The sequence below is a fragment of the Octopus bimaculoides genome, chromosome 11 (genome assembly GCF_046866305.1).
Source record: "Octopus bimaculoides isolate indiv1 chromosome 11, ASM4686630v1, whole genome shotgun sequence".
Taxonomy (NCBI): Eukaryota; Metazoa; Mollusca; class Cephalopoda; order Octopoda; family Octopodidae; genus Octopus; species Octopus bimaculoides.
In genome coordinates this window covers 5,855,762-5,873,974 of record NC_142938.1, presented here as the reverse complement: position 1 = coordinate 5,873,974, position 18,213 = coordinate 5,855,762, and the positions used below count along the sequence as shown (strand labels likewise).

The window sequence follows — 18,213 nt, the reverse complement described above, 5'->3', positions numbered from 1 at the left end:
ATAGCCGGGCTAATCCGTACTTAAGAGGGGTCTGTCTGTCTGTTTGTCTATTTATTATTTTAACCAAAATGAAGAGGATTGACACGTTTATTTTTTGAACCTGTGGAAGATACACGAGATGTCGAAATATCGTTCACTTGATGACAATGGCACTCTTCTTTTTTTTTTTGGTATTATTATTATTATTATTATTATTATTATTATTTGAAAACCTGACGGTCGTAGAAATTTCCTTGTCTTTGTCACGATCTCCTTGGCGCCCCCTTAGCACATGGCTCCCTGGGCGGCTGCACGAGTTGCCGGTAACTTGAGCCGGCCCTGCACACACACACACACACACACACACACACACACACAAATACATTGACCCCCTCCACCAATATATATGTGTGTGTGTTGTGAGAGTCTATACTCACATATATCCTTAAATAGCTCTTACACTTTATGCGTAGGGTAAAGCATCTCCGATGTTTCACCTATATATTATATATAAACGTTATATGTTATATATATATATATATATATATATATATATATATATATATATATATATCAATACATTTATATGTATATATAAGTATCTATTTGCGCATGTATACTAAGATAAGAATAGTTATCAATTTAATAGAATTAAACATGCCTTACTTCATCACGATAAACACATCACACCAACTTTGATTCGCCTATTTGCCAGATTCGGACTTCAACCGAAACTCGCTTCAATTGTTATCGTGCCTACACACATTATATATACATAATACATACATACATACATACATATACATATGTGTGTGTGTGTCTGTGTGTGTATTTACATATGGTATCATTCGTTCGGTTGCATTATGTCTGTAGTAATTTATTTGAATACGTGATATCCTGGGTCTGCTGTTGTTCGGTATTGTTTGAGAGGATGAAAACGAAATCTTACTTCCTAGAAGCCGCTGCCACCAAAGTGGCGCTCAAGATATCGCAGTGGAATGTGAATGTAGTTTACTGACATACGTACGTTATTACATAATTAATGTTTAAAAATCTGTTATGTAGTTATGATAATTAGTTTTGATGGATAAACGACGTGCCTAAATCTTCTAGATCTTTAACGCAGCTGTCATTGTTTTTGTTATTCTTCTTCTTGTTGCTGCTGCTACTGTCGTGGTTGATGATGATGATGTTTATTGCAGCTGCTTTTTAGCTTCAGACTTGTCTTGATCGAGCAAGACCTTTGATCAAAGGGCTTTTAGCTGTAACTGTCTGATCTTTTATTGATAGTGTGTCTAGGACTGCTTTGTGGAGGCGCAATGGCCCAGTGGTTAGGGCAGCGGACTCGCGGTCATAGGATCGCGGTTTCCATTCCCAAACCGGGCATTGTGAGTGTTTATTGACCTATATATATATATATATATATATATACACACACACACACACACACACACACATATATATATATATATAAAGGGAGAGTGAGTGAGAGAGAGAGAGAGAGAGAGAGAGAGATGACAGTGGCCCAAGACGCCCACGTCTGCCAATATTAAATGACACACCCATAACTGCAGTTCAGGTTCAATCCATGAAACACATTCAAGCTGAACTATTTCTGACGAAAGAAATGGCAGAGGAGATTCCAACCCCTATCGATCAAAGTCGACTACAAAAATACTCATGCCGTGTCTTGATGGATGAAATGCATCGGAGAAGATTATTTTCGTGGTTCGAATAGAATTCATTCCTTTTATCTGCATAAATTCCAATGACACACCAATTAGGCGAGGCTGAGATTGCTTATTCTGTTATTCTGTTATTCTTTTATTCTTTTATTTGTTTCAGTCATTTCACTGCAGGCCATGCTGGAGCACTGCCTTTAGTCGAACAAATCCACCCCAGGACTTACTCTTTGTAAGCCTAGTACTTATTCTATCGGTCTCTTTTGCCGAACCGCTAATTTACGGGGTCGTAAGCACACCAACATCAGTTGTCGAGTGATGGGGGGGGGGGACTAACACCGGCACACACACACACACACACACACACACACAGATATATATACGATGGGCTTCTTTCACTTTCCGTCTCCCAAATCCACTCACAAGCCGTTGGTCAGCCTGAGGCTATAATAGAAGACACTTTCCCAAGGTGCCACGCAGTGGGACTGAACCCGGAACTATGTGGTTGGTGAGCAAACTACTTACCACACAACCACTGTTGTTTACATAAGCCAGGATTTTAAAAATATAATCCGGCATTTATATACATTTTTTATATATGCCGGCATTTGTCTATCTTAGGGGTGGGGAAACTTCTGAGTGCGGCGGGCCAAAATGTCCTCGGGTGGATCACAAGTTCTAACTCTTATATCTGTGTAAATCTTGTATATATCTATGTATATATAATTCGATATTAATTAATAAAGATAAGATTAAATTAACACGTAATAAAGATAAGATTAAATTAACACGTCATATCTTCATTAACTGAATTTAGGATATTTATATTACTCACGAGACATTCTTATATTTTTCCGCTAGAGTGTAGTTGAGCCTCAAGGGGGTGGTACAAATCTAGCAATATGTGTTTTATGGTTGAAAACAAAATTTCCATTCAAATGGCAATTGCGGGACGATTTTCTGTTTGAGTTTAACCGTTTGAAGTCGTTGTGGAAACTCGATCTATGTCGCAAATAGGCATACGAGTATTGTACAAATTCTATGATTGGAAAAATAACTATATTTTGTACATACGAGTGTGCCAGCCTGCGGGCGAAATAATATATATATATATACACATACACGTTTATATATATATATATATATATATATATATATAAATACGTAGATACACACATACATACACACACACATATGTACATGTACACGCATGCATACACACACACATTCGTCCATCCATCCATCCATATAAACATGCTCACACACACACACACACACGTTACACTTCGCACAACATTTCTCTTCTCTGCACCAGAGTAATCTTCTCGCTCCCCACAACCCCCCCCCTCTAAGCTTAAACACCTCTACACACAGCATGCATGCACACACCCTTCATACTTCCAAACTATGACTCTTCTATCCGCAGCATCCACCATCTTCCATCCTCATCATCGTCTTGGACGAGTATATGCACTTTTACATTATCTACAGATTCATCATTCTTATACTCTCTCACACTCCCCTTCGTCCCTCCCCCCCCGCACAACCGTACATTTCCTGTCTACCTCCCACCCACCCACCCTCCCATAATCTACACCTTTGATGCCCTCCTCCCACTACCACCATCGTCACTCCACCCTCGACACGTCTCCACGTTCACAAGCCGCTGTTAGACCTGATGTATGTTTCCTAAAACATCAGCTGTTTGTGGATATCACTCCTAACGCGCGCGCGCACACACACACACACACACACACACACACACACACACACACACACACACACACACACACACACACACACACACACACACACACACACACACACACACACACAGAGAGAAATGCACTTACATGTATATGTATGATACGATGGAAGCCGCCGCTTATTGTAGTCAGGGATAATGAATATAGATTTCAAAACGTGTATATATATTCTTTTATTATTAATGAACAGAATGCGAGCTAGCACAATCGTTAGCATGCTAGACGAAATGCTAAGCGGTATTTTGCTACGTTCTGAGTTCAAATCCCACCGAGGTCGACTTTGCCTTTCATCTTTTCTGGGTCGATAAATTAAGCACCGGGTTCGATCTAATCAACTTGTCCCCTCCCCCAAATTGGCTACCCTTGTGGACAAAATTTAAAACCCCAAAATTCATTAAGAAAACCACAGCAAAGCTCAATGCGAATAGAATTGGCGCAGATATAACCCTTTGCTTAAAACACAATTCATAACAAGACGTTGGATCAGAGAGATTACCAACTACGTTGACATCAAAAAAACTTATATCAACAAAGATTTGTCTATCTTCTGTTTAATGCATTTTCCCTGCAATTGTTTGACAGAAATGATCGTATCCATTATTCGTCTTCCATTTCTGAAATCACATCGAGTCATATACAGAAATACATACAAACTTATATACGTATATATATGTATCTGTGTTGTGTTGTGATGTGTACGTGCGTGCGAGCATATGTGTGTGTGTGTGTGTATTTTACATCCATATTTACATGCATACATAACATAGTCATACATAGTCATACATATGTGTGGCGCGTGTGGAGGCGTGTACCTGGGAACATGTATTTAAATATGCCAATCTATAATTTATTATCTATCTATCTTCGCTGCAGCATTCGTTTTTTGTTTGATATAAAGTTACTTCTACGTTATTACAGAACAGCTTGGATCTCTTTGAAGAATTTCTACCACAGAAGTCATAAAAGGCAGTAGGGGGCTTTGATAAAAAAATATAATGTTTATTGTCAGGTTGAACATAAAATTTCTGTTTATGGGTTGTGTAATTGTGTCTAACTTTCTGTCTCTGCGTGAGCATTTATCTTCTTCACTCTGTGTGTGTGTGTGTTTGTGTGAAGGTAAACTAGCTTGACACAGCTATAACATTATGCTGTACTTTTAACATAAAAAAAAGAAGTTCAAAGAACTACGAAAGGTTTACCAAGTTTTGTTTTATCAACGTGCGGAATAATTTACTGGTTGGTAGCCTTTACCCATTTATTGCCACTTCTATAAATGGTTCTTAGATCTGAAATGTGTAGTGCTTAGTAATACTATTTTCTCTATATTGTATATTTCCAACCATATGGTTCCAAGTTCAGTCCCACTGCATGACACCTTGGGCAAATGTCTTCTAGTACAGCTTCAGGCCGACCACAGCCTTGTGAGTGGATTTGGTAGACGGAAACTGAAATAAGCCCGTCGTATATATATATATATATATATATATATATATATATATATATATATATATATATATATATATATATATTATTATTATTATTATTATTACGTCCCCGTCACCTAGCGGTTCGGCAAAAAGAGACAATTTGAATAAGTACCAGGGTTACAAAGAATAAGTCCTGGAGTCGAGTTGCTCGACTAAAAGATGGTGCTCCAGCATGGCCGCAGTCAAATGACTGAAACAAGTAAAAGAATAAGCGAATAAAAGAATGGTATTTGTCCCGGATCTTTATATTCTGGGTTCAAATTACGCTGAGGTCAACTTCACCTTTCATTTTTTCTGGATTTATAAAATATAGCACCAGTCAAGGACGAGGGCCCACGATCCCGACTAATCACCTTCCTTTAAGATTGTGTCTAAATCAAAAATCGTTATTATTATTGTAATTAAGGCGGTGAGCTGGCAGAATTGTTGACACGTGATTTCGACGCATTGCATCTCTTCAGTAACAGAACTCCGCTCGCTGCATACCAGCCAAATCTCGCTGCCAGAAGAGACGCAATACGTCGAAATCTCTTCATCTGGCGGTTCCAGCGCACAAAGCAGACTATTCCCGCCTCCAAGCGATGTGTGTGTGTGTGTGAGTGTATGCTTTTATGCACCACGCGTCCATATGGAAGGTTCTCTCAAGCTAAATAACGTAATATTCAGTGCTCAAACAAAGACATCCTCATTATGTTGTGGATAAAGATTGCTTTTGGTATTGATTCTGTTTTTGTCGCGAATAGTTATTCTGTTTTTATGCTGATGGCGTCCCTGAATTATTTATGCTTTTTCCTATGAGTTGCAGTGTTGTCTTTTGCGAACTTTCGCGTTCTTTAAGTCAAGAAAAACAAACTCTTTACTCGATTTGTCTTTTTCTTTGTCTGTTGTTGTTTTTTTAATTATTCCTTTTCTTTTCTTTCCTTTAATGTTAGCTTCTGTAATGGCATCAACAGCAACAACTTGATCTAAAATAGGTTAAAATAACAATTACAACAACAACAACAACTGTTAAGATATTACTTCCCTGTCTGCATTTACGCGTGCGCACATATATTAAGTATGTATACTCATATATACACAGACATACACACACACACACACACACGATGTGTGAGTGTTGTGATTGCGCGTGCGCATGTCAGTCAGAGTGACATGCTGAGAAATTCGCATTCATAGACTCACTAACCTGACTGATGAAACTTTGACACACACATACACACGTGTATGTGTGTGTGTGTATATATGTGTGTATATATATATATATATATATATATATATATATATATATATATATATATATATATATATATGAATATATATTATATATGTATGAATGCTTACGTATGTGTGCGTGTATATATATATATATATATATATGTATGTTTGTATATGTATGCATGTATATATTTGTGTGTGTATATAAAACCATAGATGCACACGTACAGGCAGACGTTTGTGCAAAACGCTATTATTTTGTAATGAGATGTGAGAAAGAATAACAAGACAAAGGCAAATAGTCTTTTCTACTCTAAGCACAAGGCCTGACATTTTTGAGGAGGGGGACAGTCGATTACATCAACTGGTATTTAATTTATCGACCTCGAAAGGATAAAAGGCAAAGTCGACCTTGGCGGAATTTGAACTCAGAACGTAACGATGGGCGAAATACCACCACCCCACCACCTCTAATAATAAGTACTTAGAGATTTGCACATAAAATACCTTTGTTGCACCTGTCTGCTTCTAATATATAACTGATTGAAGGTAAATTAGAGTCAGCTTGTGCAGAAATAGCAGCTGGCACCTTTCTTCTGATCTACCGTTGCCACCCGTTAAGAAATGTCTGCTACTGAATTATGATTGTAGGCCAAGGATTTCGACAATATTTGCTGGAACCACTCTAATAAATTATTTTGTTTTTGTATTTCTTTTGTCAGATTCTTGATGTGAATTGGTGTGTTGAAACAAATTCTGTTAAACAACCGATTGATTGCTTAACCAGCATATTAAACAATCGATTGATTAGTTAGTTTGTTTGATATTTAACCGATTGACTTATGATAAAGAAGTGATATTGAACCAGTGCGTGTGTTTATTTTTATTGGCGTTATGACCCTCCCAAGACGCAACGGGAATAATAAATTAGTCCACTATTTAGTAGTTCGTGTTTCTTTTCTTTTTCTTTTGTTTTGTTTCTTTCACTTTTTATTGGATTGTTAGATAACTTTTGTTTCGAATATTATTCGAATTAACACGAAAAATATTGGTTTCAAATTTTAATACAAGGTGCAATTCGGCGGTGGTGGAGAGGTGAATCGATTACATCGACCCCAGTACTTAACTGATACTTATTTTATCAACTCTGAAAGGATAAAAGGCAAAGTCGACATCTGCGGAATTTGAACTCAGAACGTAAAGACTGGACGAAATGTGGTTCACCTATCGCGGTTCACCTATCGCGGTTCACCTATCGCGGTTCACCTATCGCGGTTTATTATTTAAGCTTACGTTGATTCCTCCATGGTGTTGTTTTGCGTTTATGATAAAATAAATATATACAAATTATAAAAATACAAAAAAAATACAGTACAGTGCTGTGTCTGCTTCGTGGATTCTCACCTATCAGCTGGGGTTTTTGGAATGTAGCACCTGCGATAGTTGAGGGATTACTGTAATGCGTCTTTCAAAAGATTAAGATAGGCTTTCACTGTAGAGAGAGAAAACTCGATGTATTCCGGCCATTTTGGGCTTTTTCAATGACGCATATTCACAGCCAATCAAATGGTCGGAAGAAAATTTGTCGTCTTTGATATAGAAAAAAGTGAGTAAAAAATCAGGTTTCCTTGCTTAGCATGTTTGTATACATGGTGTATACATGTTTGTATACATGGTGTACACATGTTTGTATACATGGTGGTGAAACTGTTGGATTAGAACTGGAAAATATTTTCAACTTCATAATGCTTACGTATTGTGAATTTGAAAGAAAACATGGAAACTTTCTCCACAGAAATACTGTTTACAGATTCATCTTATCTAGGGAGCTGTATAAGATGATTCTACCAATTTGGCAGAGATCCTCTGGGCAAGGGGCCAAAAGGGCCAGATAACATTTCTGTAACTATCTTTCATACAATGTTAACCGCATTCTCGCAAACGGCAAAGAGGAATTGCTACAATCCGATCATTCTATTTCATAAAGAATGCATTACATTATATACAACATCTATGTAATTGCTTTGTTGTCTGTTCTAGATATTGCAGATATCGTAAATGACTGTGTCACCAATACAAAATGTTATATTAACACCCAATATACATAAAATATAAACAATAGCTATCATATTCTGAAAAGTGCTACTGTTTGGGAAATACCTTCTTCTCCGGTTTCTTTTGATTTGGTTACCATTGTCACGTGGTAGTGTTTACTTGTTTGCTGGTTTGCTGGTTGTGTGTAAAATGATAAACAACACACACACCAACAATTGATAGAAGCTTTATTTTGCTGATCATAGTGTTTTTTTTTTGTATTGGTCTTTAGATGAAGAATAACGACACTTTATACACATCGGGAGAAACAGACTCTGGGGTCAACGACAAAATAGCTGGTATGTATCGATCTGTAAGTAGGCCGTTGCAACCTGAGAAACATCGCACTAAATTCATGGCGGTGAATCTGTACTTTCTATCTGCATGGCTGCTGAATGAGAAAATGAGAATGGAGTTTTTAAAGCGCTTAGCGGTATTTCGCCCATCGCTATGTTCTGAGTTCAAATTCCACCGAGGTCGACTTTGCCTTTCATCCTTGCAGGGTCGATGTAATCGACTAGTCCCCTTCCTCCGCAAAGGCCTATAGTAGAAATAATAATAATAATTATTATTTGAAACAGCCTATGAAACTTAAAGTCACATAGAGCCGAATTAAAGTGTTTTAGATAATCTTTTCTACTATTGGCACAAGGCCTGAAATTTAGGGAGAGGGGTCTAGTCGATTACACCTTCACCATCTTCCAGGGCGACACCTTTTCTGTTTTGTCTTTTGGCGACCATGAAGCGGTTTGAATTACAGGAAATCGAGAGAATATAAGAATTTCATAGCTTATTACCCGCATTTGGCCAGTATACTTTCCTATTTCCTTTTAACATGAACTCTAAGGCGGCGAGCTGGCAGAAACGCTAGCACGCCGGGCGAAATGCTTAGTGATATTTTGTCTGTCTTTATGTTCTGAGTTCGAATTTCACCGAGATCGACTTTGCCTTTCATCCTTTCGGGGTTGATAAATTAAGTACCAGTTGCAACGAATAGCATGGTACCGTAGGCTGCAGGTGGTAAACCCGCTCCAGGAGTTCCAACAAAACCTGTGATAAAGAGAAAAATAATAAAAACAATGGCTTCAAATTTTTCCACAAGGGTAGCAATTTGTGGGGAGGGAATGAGTCGATTATATCGACCCCAGTGTTCAACTGGTACTTATTTTATTGATCCGAAAGGATGAAAGGCAAGGTCAACCTCGGCAGAATTTGAACTTAGAACGTAGCGATGGGCGAAATACCACTAAGCGTTTCGTCCAGCGTGCTAACGATTCTTATTTGTTTATTGCCCACAAGGGGCTAAACATAGAGGGGACAAACAAGGACAGACAAAGGGATTAAGTCAATTAGACCAACCCCAGTGCGTAACTGGTACTTAATTTATCGACCCCGAAAGGATGAAAGGCAAATTTGAACTCAGAACGTAACGGCAGACGAAATACCGCTAAGCATTTCGCCCGGCGTGCCAACGCTTCTGCCAGCTCGCCGCCCTAATAACAACAATAATGATGATGATGGTGATGAGATGGTGTTGGGGTGGTGTCTTACATAACAACAACAACAACAATAATAATAATAATAATAATAATAATAATAATAATCCTGTCAAGTAGCTTCTTATGTGTAAGATTCGTGGAGATGTTGGTAAATTGGATCTGGGCTATTCATCAACATAACATCCCACTCCCACCCCTTAGACACCCTCTTCTTTCTACGCCTTCTACCGACTCCCCCACCCCATCCTTTAAGATCTTATCTTTTGTCTTGTTTAGAAAATATACACGTTTATTACTTTCCTCTTGGAGACGGTGGTGGTGGCGGCGATGGGGGGGGGGACGCTGGTTATCTGAGGGCAGCGGTGGAGATGGCATGTGCGTGTGTATATATATATATATATATATATATATATATATATATATATATATATATATATATATATATATATATATATATAATATATATATATATGGTGGAACTAGTAATGTTGGTTAGCTGGTGATGGTGGTGGTGGTGGTCGTGTCGGTTTGTTAGTATGCTATAAATTACCAGCAAACCACATGGTACAGTTATGTAAGATTTACGATTAGAATATCAAAAGATTTGTATACAACGGCGACAGTGTTTCTTTAAAAGTGTATAATATTTCCAAACACAACTAAGACAGGGAACTGGCTGAACTGGTAGAGCGTCCAACAAAATTACCTGTGCGGTATTACTTGCAGATCCTTATGGTCCGGGTTCAAATCCTGTCGAGGTCAACTTTGCGTTTTCTCCTTTTGAGGTCGATAAAATAAACCGCCTGTCAAGTAGTGAGATTTGCATCCATTCCCTCAAAATTTCTGGCCTTGTGCCAAAATTTGAAAACCATTAATATTATTAAAGTGGCGAGTTGGCAGAGTCGTTAGCACGCCGAACAAAATGCTTAGTAGCATTTCATCCGTTTTAAAGTTCTAAGTTCAAATTCTGCCGAGGTGGATTGTAATTATCCAGTCCTCTCCCCCAAAATTTCAGGCCTTGTGCCTTTAGTAGAAAATATTATTATTATTATTATTATTATTATTGCCTTTGCACAGCTTCTAATGCTGGAGATGTACTACATTGTCAGCTGTTCACTACCAGTGAACTAAAGTAACACCTCTTATTTTTCGAGCCCCTTATGGAGTATTCGAGAGGTTCCAAGCAGTGCTGTTTTCTACAAGTGCTCCACCTTTATTGCAACCCGTATTTGTTCCATATACTTCTCAAGATTTTTACTCACTGTTCCCAGGGCTCCGACAATTATTGGTACTACTACCACCTTTTTCATCGACCACAACTGCTTAACCTCCTAAGCTAACCTGTCATATCTATCGACTTTTCTTTCTTCCTTATCGCATACCTTGCTGTCAGCTGGGCATGCTATATCTATGATCCAGCATAGTTTATTTTCTTTCTCAATTAAGATTATGTCTGGCTTCCTATTCTCTATCTCATGGTTGCACTGAATCATAAAATCCGACAGGATCTTTGCATTACCATTTTCGATGATGCCTTTGGGTTTATGGTCGTACCAATTTTTTGCTCTGCCAAATCCATACTTGTTGCAAAGTGTCCAATGGACAAGCCTTAGTATATTGTCGTGGCATCTTTTATATTCCTTCTGGGCTAATGGCGTACATTGGCTGGTAATATGCCATACGGTTTCATCATTTTGTCCACAGATTTTGCACTTATCACTTTCTGATGTGTTGTCTATTCTATATTTTATGTAGTTTGTTCTTAGTGTTTGCTCTTGGGCAGCACAGATTAGAGCCTCCGTTTTCGGTTTTAAATCACTTTTAGTCTTTTACAGCCATCTTTTTTCCCTGTCTGTCTTGTCTTCAACATCCCGATGAAATTGTCCTTGCATTCTTTTCTTTATCCACCTATTTTCAAGTTTAATATTTAGTCCTAACGAAATAAAATACTGTCTCAAATTTTCTACACTGTTGCAGTTTTGCATACTGATAACAAAACGAATATTTATTTTCTCTAGAAATTAATAACAATACAAGGTACAAGCCTTTAAAGTTACTTAATCATAGCCTATCAGTTGGAAGAAATTTAAAAAGAATTTTATTCTCCTAGAAATGTGACTTTCTATATTTTAAACACACACACACGCGTACGTATTACATGCATGCGCGCGCGTCTTTACTTATAACTAAAGCTATAAACGAAGACACCTTTGTCCGCCAAACTTAAAAGTATTCCAATTGCCGAAACTTACCATCCATTAGGCGTCGGGTAGATTATAGGAAATATCTTATCACGACATATATCGTATCATATATCATATATCAGATCGTATACATACTCATATGTTTATATATATATATATATATATATATATATATATATATATATATATATATATATAGAAATCTTGCAAAACGAATTGGTAAACGTATATATATATATATATATATATATATATATATATATATATATATATATATATATATATATATATATATATATTTATATATATATATATTTATATATATATATATTGCCTCTCTCTCTCTCTCTCTCTCTCTCTCTGTATCAACCTATCTATATTGGTATATAAGATTATAGGTAGCACAAACGATGAAAGAGAATCTTATCTGTTAGCGTATTGCAGGAAATGATGCCAATAATATCAGAATGTTCAAAGACATTATACTGAGAACATAAATAAATAAAAGAATGCCAATATCTTCAGAAACCACAAGACATCTATTGAAATCATCAAAACTGGTTCCAGCGATGTACTAATGATAATCAAAAGCCATCATTTCATTCATTTGAATAACCTTTTCACCCTGTATTTGAAAGGTTTTTTCTGCGTGACACAGACTTCCGTTTCAAAACAACAAATCGTTTTTTTACCTTCTTAAAGCTTTTCTTTTACATGCTTCGATCATTGGACTGCAGCCATGCCGGGATACCATCATGAAGGGTTTTAGTCGAATAAATCGACTCTGGTGTTTATTTTTCATACATACATACATACATACATACATACTTGAAGAGATACATAATACATACATGCATACTTGCATAAATACATACATACGTACATACATACATATATACATACTTACATAATCTGGAGGCAATCTATATAGTTAACTACAGACGTATTCAAAGTATCATACAGAAATATATGTGCTAGCATGTAATCTACGTGCAATCTATAAGCTTTTGTGCAAACAAAAAATGTGATCTACATATATTCCACAAAGTTATCTGCAAAGCATGTAATCTGTATATAATAAAAATGTAGACTGTAAAGATATACACAGACATGGAAATCATAAACGTAGTGACTCAAGTTATAATGTTGGTCATTCAACTACAACTACAGCACTTTCTCGTCGACTGAACATGCATTTACAACAAGAACGCATTTCATTACACACTACGATACCAGAGAGAAGAGAGAAAGAAAGAAAGAAAGAAAGAAAGAGAGAGAGAGAGAGAGAGAGAGAGAGAGAGAGAGAGAGAGAGAGAGAGAGAGAGAGAAACAACAACAGTGTATTAATTATAAAAGTTATATATATATATATATATATATATGTATGTATGTATGTATGTATGTACGGATGTATAATATGCCCAAAGTAAAGATTAACATAATAGATAGCACCAATGAAAGAAGTGCTGACGTATGGGTAATAAATTTGAAATCTAGTGATAACGACATCATCATTAACATAACTTCATTCCAGTAATTCTTGCTTATTAAATTACATGTTGGTTCGTACGCACGCGCGCGCGTACACACACACACAAGTTTCAGTTTTGTATTTGGTTTGCAAGATTCTTGATGTGAACCAATAATAAACACATGCACTGGTTCAGATTCACTTCTATTTTGTTTTTTAACTGTCCATTGGTTAACAATTTGACCAATTAATTTGATTAATCGTTTCGTCAGTTAATCAGCGAGGTGCATCTAAGTAACTGTGTATTGCTCCTGGATATAAAGACACAAAATTACGACCCATAATATTGCTTATTTTCTGTCTTAACAATGTCACAATTTTGTTAAGTTAATTAGTGATTCTCATATCATTACATTGGCAATTGCTCTGAAGTCTAAATTCCAGTGATGAAAAATACCAATTCTGTCCTGAGTTGCCTCCCGTATTTGCCGAAATATTAAAAATATAATTGGTTTTTAACATTTATGTGATAACGCTATAGATCTGGAGAAGAGAATAGTTAATTAGATCTATGCCAGTTTTTTGGCTGGTATACTAATTTATTGACCACGGAAAGATGAAAGGCAAAACCAACACCTTTATGATTCGAACTCAGACCGTTCTTAGATACTGTTGGACATGTTACCCTCCGCTCCAGCGATACTTTCGATCCAGTAGTCATTGTCTAATACTATTTTTCCTCGCAATAGAATTATTTCATGTTAATTTTTCTAATGGTCTCTTTATTATGTTAACACTAAGGCGGTGAGCTGGCAGAATCGTTGCCGCAACGTTCTGAGTTCAAATTCCGCCGAGGTCGACTTTGCCTTTCATTCTTTCGGAGGCGATAAATTAAGTACCAGTGAAATACTGGAGACGATGTAATCGACAAGTCCTCTCCCCCATAATATGAGGCCTTGTGCCTCTGGTAGAAAGGATTATGTTAACGCTAGCTCAACTATTTTGTTTTTAGGCAGATGGCGTTCTGGGTTATTTATTCTTTAAAGCTGCGATTCTCAATCAATAGTTAATTTAACCACCGGAGCAAAAGTTCACATGGCAGAGAGTAAACACACACACACACACACACATATATATATATATAATTCCACAAGGTTCACATCGCATTCTGCGTCCAACTTACAAATGCATCTCCACTTGTTATTCAGCCATGTTTACTTAGGACAACACAAAGACTATGAGAATCATATAGACGTATGAATGGATGGACGGATAGACTGAGAGAAAGCCAGACAGATAAACCAAACAGATACATAGACAGACAGACTAACAGATAGGTAGGTAGATATATAGATAGGTAGATATGCGTGGGGTTTATTTTCCAGCGATGAACTTTAAAATCGATCAGAAAAGTGCAAAGCCGGTCCTTCAGGAACCAAATTACACGAGATATACTTAATTACTGATACTCCGGTGTAGTACGCTCAGAAATGCAGTAAATCAATGATTGGGCCATTGGAAACTTGCTAACGATATCATTACTCGGCAACTGCCACGCGAAATCAATCAAGGGAGGCAACTAAGATTTTAACTACGGGAGATAATCTTTCCACACAGGAAGTGTAATAGCAGTTAATATATCCGTTAGTCTCTCTCTCTCTCTTGCTATTTCGACGTTTATATGTGTGAGTGTGCCTTGTGAGTAATTAATGTGGGTGTCTGTGCTGTGTTATGTGTGTGTGTGTGTGAGTGGTTATTCCTGTACGTAAGCATGTTGTATGTATATACATGCCTCCCTGTGTCTGTGTGTCTCTCTCTGGTTAAACCGTCCAACCCATGCAAGCATAGAAAACGGACGTTAAACGATGCTGATCATCTGTTGCTAGTATGTAGGACACACAAAATGAATATTCATATAAGAATATATGAACAACACTATTTCTACAACACTGATTTACATATTTGTATGTGTGCATGTGCGTGTGTGTGTGTGTGTGTGTGTTTTCTACAATATGCTTACGTAAATGTCTCTTTTATACATGTTACAATTTGAAACTTCTTATTTTCTCTTTTTCTCTTTCTAAATTCAAACCTGTACTTCACAATCTTTGGAAAAAAAACAAAAAAACGTTTAATTACTTTGAGTCATAAAACCACTGGACAGCAGGACGTCTGCGTTTGGCAACAGATGGACAATAAAAAGAGTGTTAATATAATATGTCAATATCTGTCAATCCATATTTTTCAAACATCCCTTTACGTTCTGGTTCCACAGTGGTGCAGCCAGAGTGTGTGCCGCACCCCTGGAGTTTGCCACTCCCTCCATTAGACCCCCAAGATTATACAAGGTTATACAGTAGGCCCAAAAGTGGTTCCTTCAGAAAAGCATTGCCTAAGGTGCAGGCATGGCTGTGTGGCTAAGGAGTTTGCTTGCCAACCCCATGGTTTTGGGTTCAGTCCCACTGCATGGAACCTTGAGTGTCTTCTATAATAGCCCCAGGATGATCAATGCTTTGTGAGTGAAACTCTGTGTGTGTGTGTGTTACACATGTACAACAAAATAAGTGCAAGACTTGAAATAAGAACTGGGTGGTGGTGGTGGGATCAAACTGTTTGACTAACATTGAAAGACCATGCTGCAGCATCACCATAGTCCAATGACTGCAACAAATAAAAGTTTACATACCAGTGCCCACTGACTGGCACCCACTACACCCTTGGAGTGGTTGGCGTTAGGAAGGGCATCCGGCTGTAGACATATTGCCAGATCAAACTGGAGCCTGGTGCAGCCCACTGGCTTGCTAGTCCTCAGTCAAACAGTCCAACCCATGCCAGCATGGAAAGCGGATGTTAAACAATGATGATGATACCCCATCTCACTGTCTTCTTTGCACAAACTCCAGTAGTTTCTGCTTCTCAAAAGTGGCTGGTCTCGTGCCACCTCACTCAGGCACTTGGGAAACACTCTTCTCTCTTTCTCCTCCTCCAGTCACCTATATTTTATCCTTCCTATCAGATCCCAGCCTTATCCAATCATTTGTGTTACACACCACATTATCTAAAAAGATTACTTCTTTCGTGAGATAAGCCAGTTTGCAATAAATGTTTCAGTCATTTGACTGCAGCCATGCTGGAGCACCACCTTTAGTCGAGCAAATCAACCCCAGGACTTATTCTTTGTAAGCCTTGCACTTATTCTACTTGTTTACAGTAATCAAATGATGCCAAGACAAGGAGACAACAACTCTCTATCTCTCTCACACACACACATATAACAGAGGCTTCATTCAGTTTCCATCTACCAAAACTGGGCTATAGAAGACACCCAAGCTTCTATGAAATGGGACTGAACCTGGGACTATACGGTTAGGAAGCAAACTTCTCACCACACAGCTACACTTGCACCAACCAATAAGCTCAGCATATCATTCACAAGAGAATCATTCAATCAATCAATATATTCGACAATCTGATCTGTCAAATAAACTCGTCCATTTAAAAACCACAACAGCAGAATTAAACAAAAAGTTGTCTTTTATAACGCAATAAACCATTGATTTTAGTGAAGAGAAATTTCAAAAGAACATTTTATAGTACAGCACACTTGTCTGTGTCTATATATATGTATGTATATGTTATATTATGGTATAAATCTGGATTTATCAAGAGTTTTTGTTTGTTTATTTTGTTTTAATTAGAGTTTTTTTCTTCCCAAATTGAAAATTTGAGAAATGAAGCAAAAATGTTATAACGTATTCTAAGGGAGATAACTTTCTCCTAAAGTTTTTAAATGAGTTTTAAAAAAAAATTAATAAATGTAAATGCTTAAAATTAAAAATAAACAAACAGATGAATAAAAAATAAATAAAAATGACTGCATTTGATCTTTTCTAATTAATTCTGACATTTTCTATCCTCTGAAGGAAAAGAAATCAGAGGTGATAAAAAGTTCAAGCACAGATAAAAATAATAAAAAAAAAAATGTGAAAAATTAAAATTTTTTTTGGTTTTTAACTTTAGAATGTTATCTAAAGATGATAATTGAAATACCTAGAATTTTTGGTACCATGCCCAAAATCTAGAAATGTAAAAAAAAAAAAAATTCAACAAAATATAAACAAAACAATAAAAAAGCAATGTTTTTTTGAGTTCTTTTTTCCAATTTTTTTTTTTTAATTTTCAAATTTTTCTCTAAAGACATACACAAATATATCTCTCAGTGCTTGTGGCTGAGAGCCAAAATTACGGGAATGGCTGACCCTAGCACAAATGTAAAAAGTTCCTTCTTGTTAAAACCTTTCTGTTCTCGAGTGATGGTCATGCCATCATGTGTGGTTTGCGCTGGAGTGTTGGCCACTTCAGGCAAGACGTGTACCGTGGCCACATACAAGAAAGTTCCGGCACTGAATAGAAGGGCAAGTCCAGTTGCATGAAGATTGGACAAGGTTTCTTTATTTTGCTAGAAAAACAAAAAAAGAAAAAAGAAATGAAAGAAAGAAAATAACAAGGATTCTTTATATTAGCTGTTCAAAGTTACAACAGATTCGTTATGGGAGTGGGTAACGTTAATTGAATTGATTTCATGCTTGGCATCTGATTTGATATTATTATTGATCTACCATGTGAGAAGAAATGGGCAACAGAATAACCATTCTGCTGCACTAAATGTATTTTTCTAGCAGAAAGAACTGCCCAGAAATAAACAAAAAATTTAAGGCTATTTCAACATCACTTATGTGGCAATGATACATGTTTTCAACCATCATGTGAAATCTAGAAAAGGGCACACACACACGTATATTTTCAATTTTTTTTC

General features: G+C 36.9%; 1 protein-coding gene across 1 annotated transcript in view; it reads right to left on the bottom strand.

Moving 5' to 3' along the window:
• Positions 1 to 16,913: 16,913 nt before the first annotated feature.
• LOC106877157 (zinc transporter ZIP9-B) overlaps positions 16,914 to 18,213 on the bottom strand; it is a 34,490-nt gene continuing 33,190 nt past the window's right edge. The window contains exon 8 of the mRNA XM_089359238.1: positions 16,914 to 17,856. Within this exon, the coding sequence (XP_089215364.1) occupies positions 17,614 to 17,856 (243 nt within the window). The 3' untranslated portion in view covers positions 16,914 to 17,613. The remainder of the gene's footprint in view (positions 17,857 to 18,213) is intronic.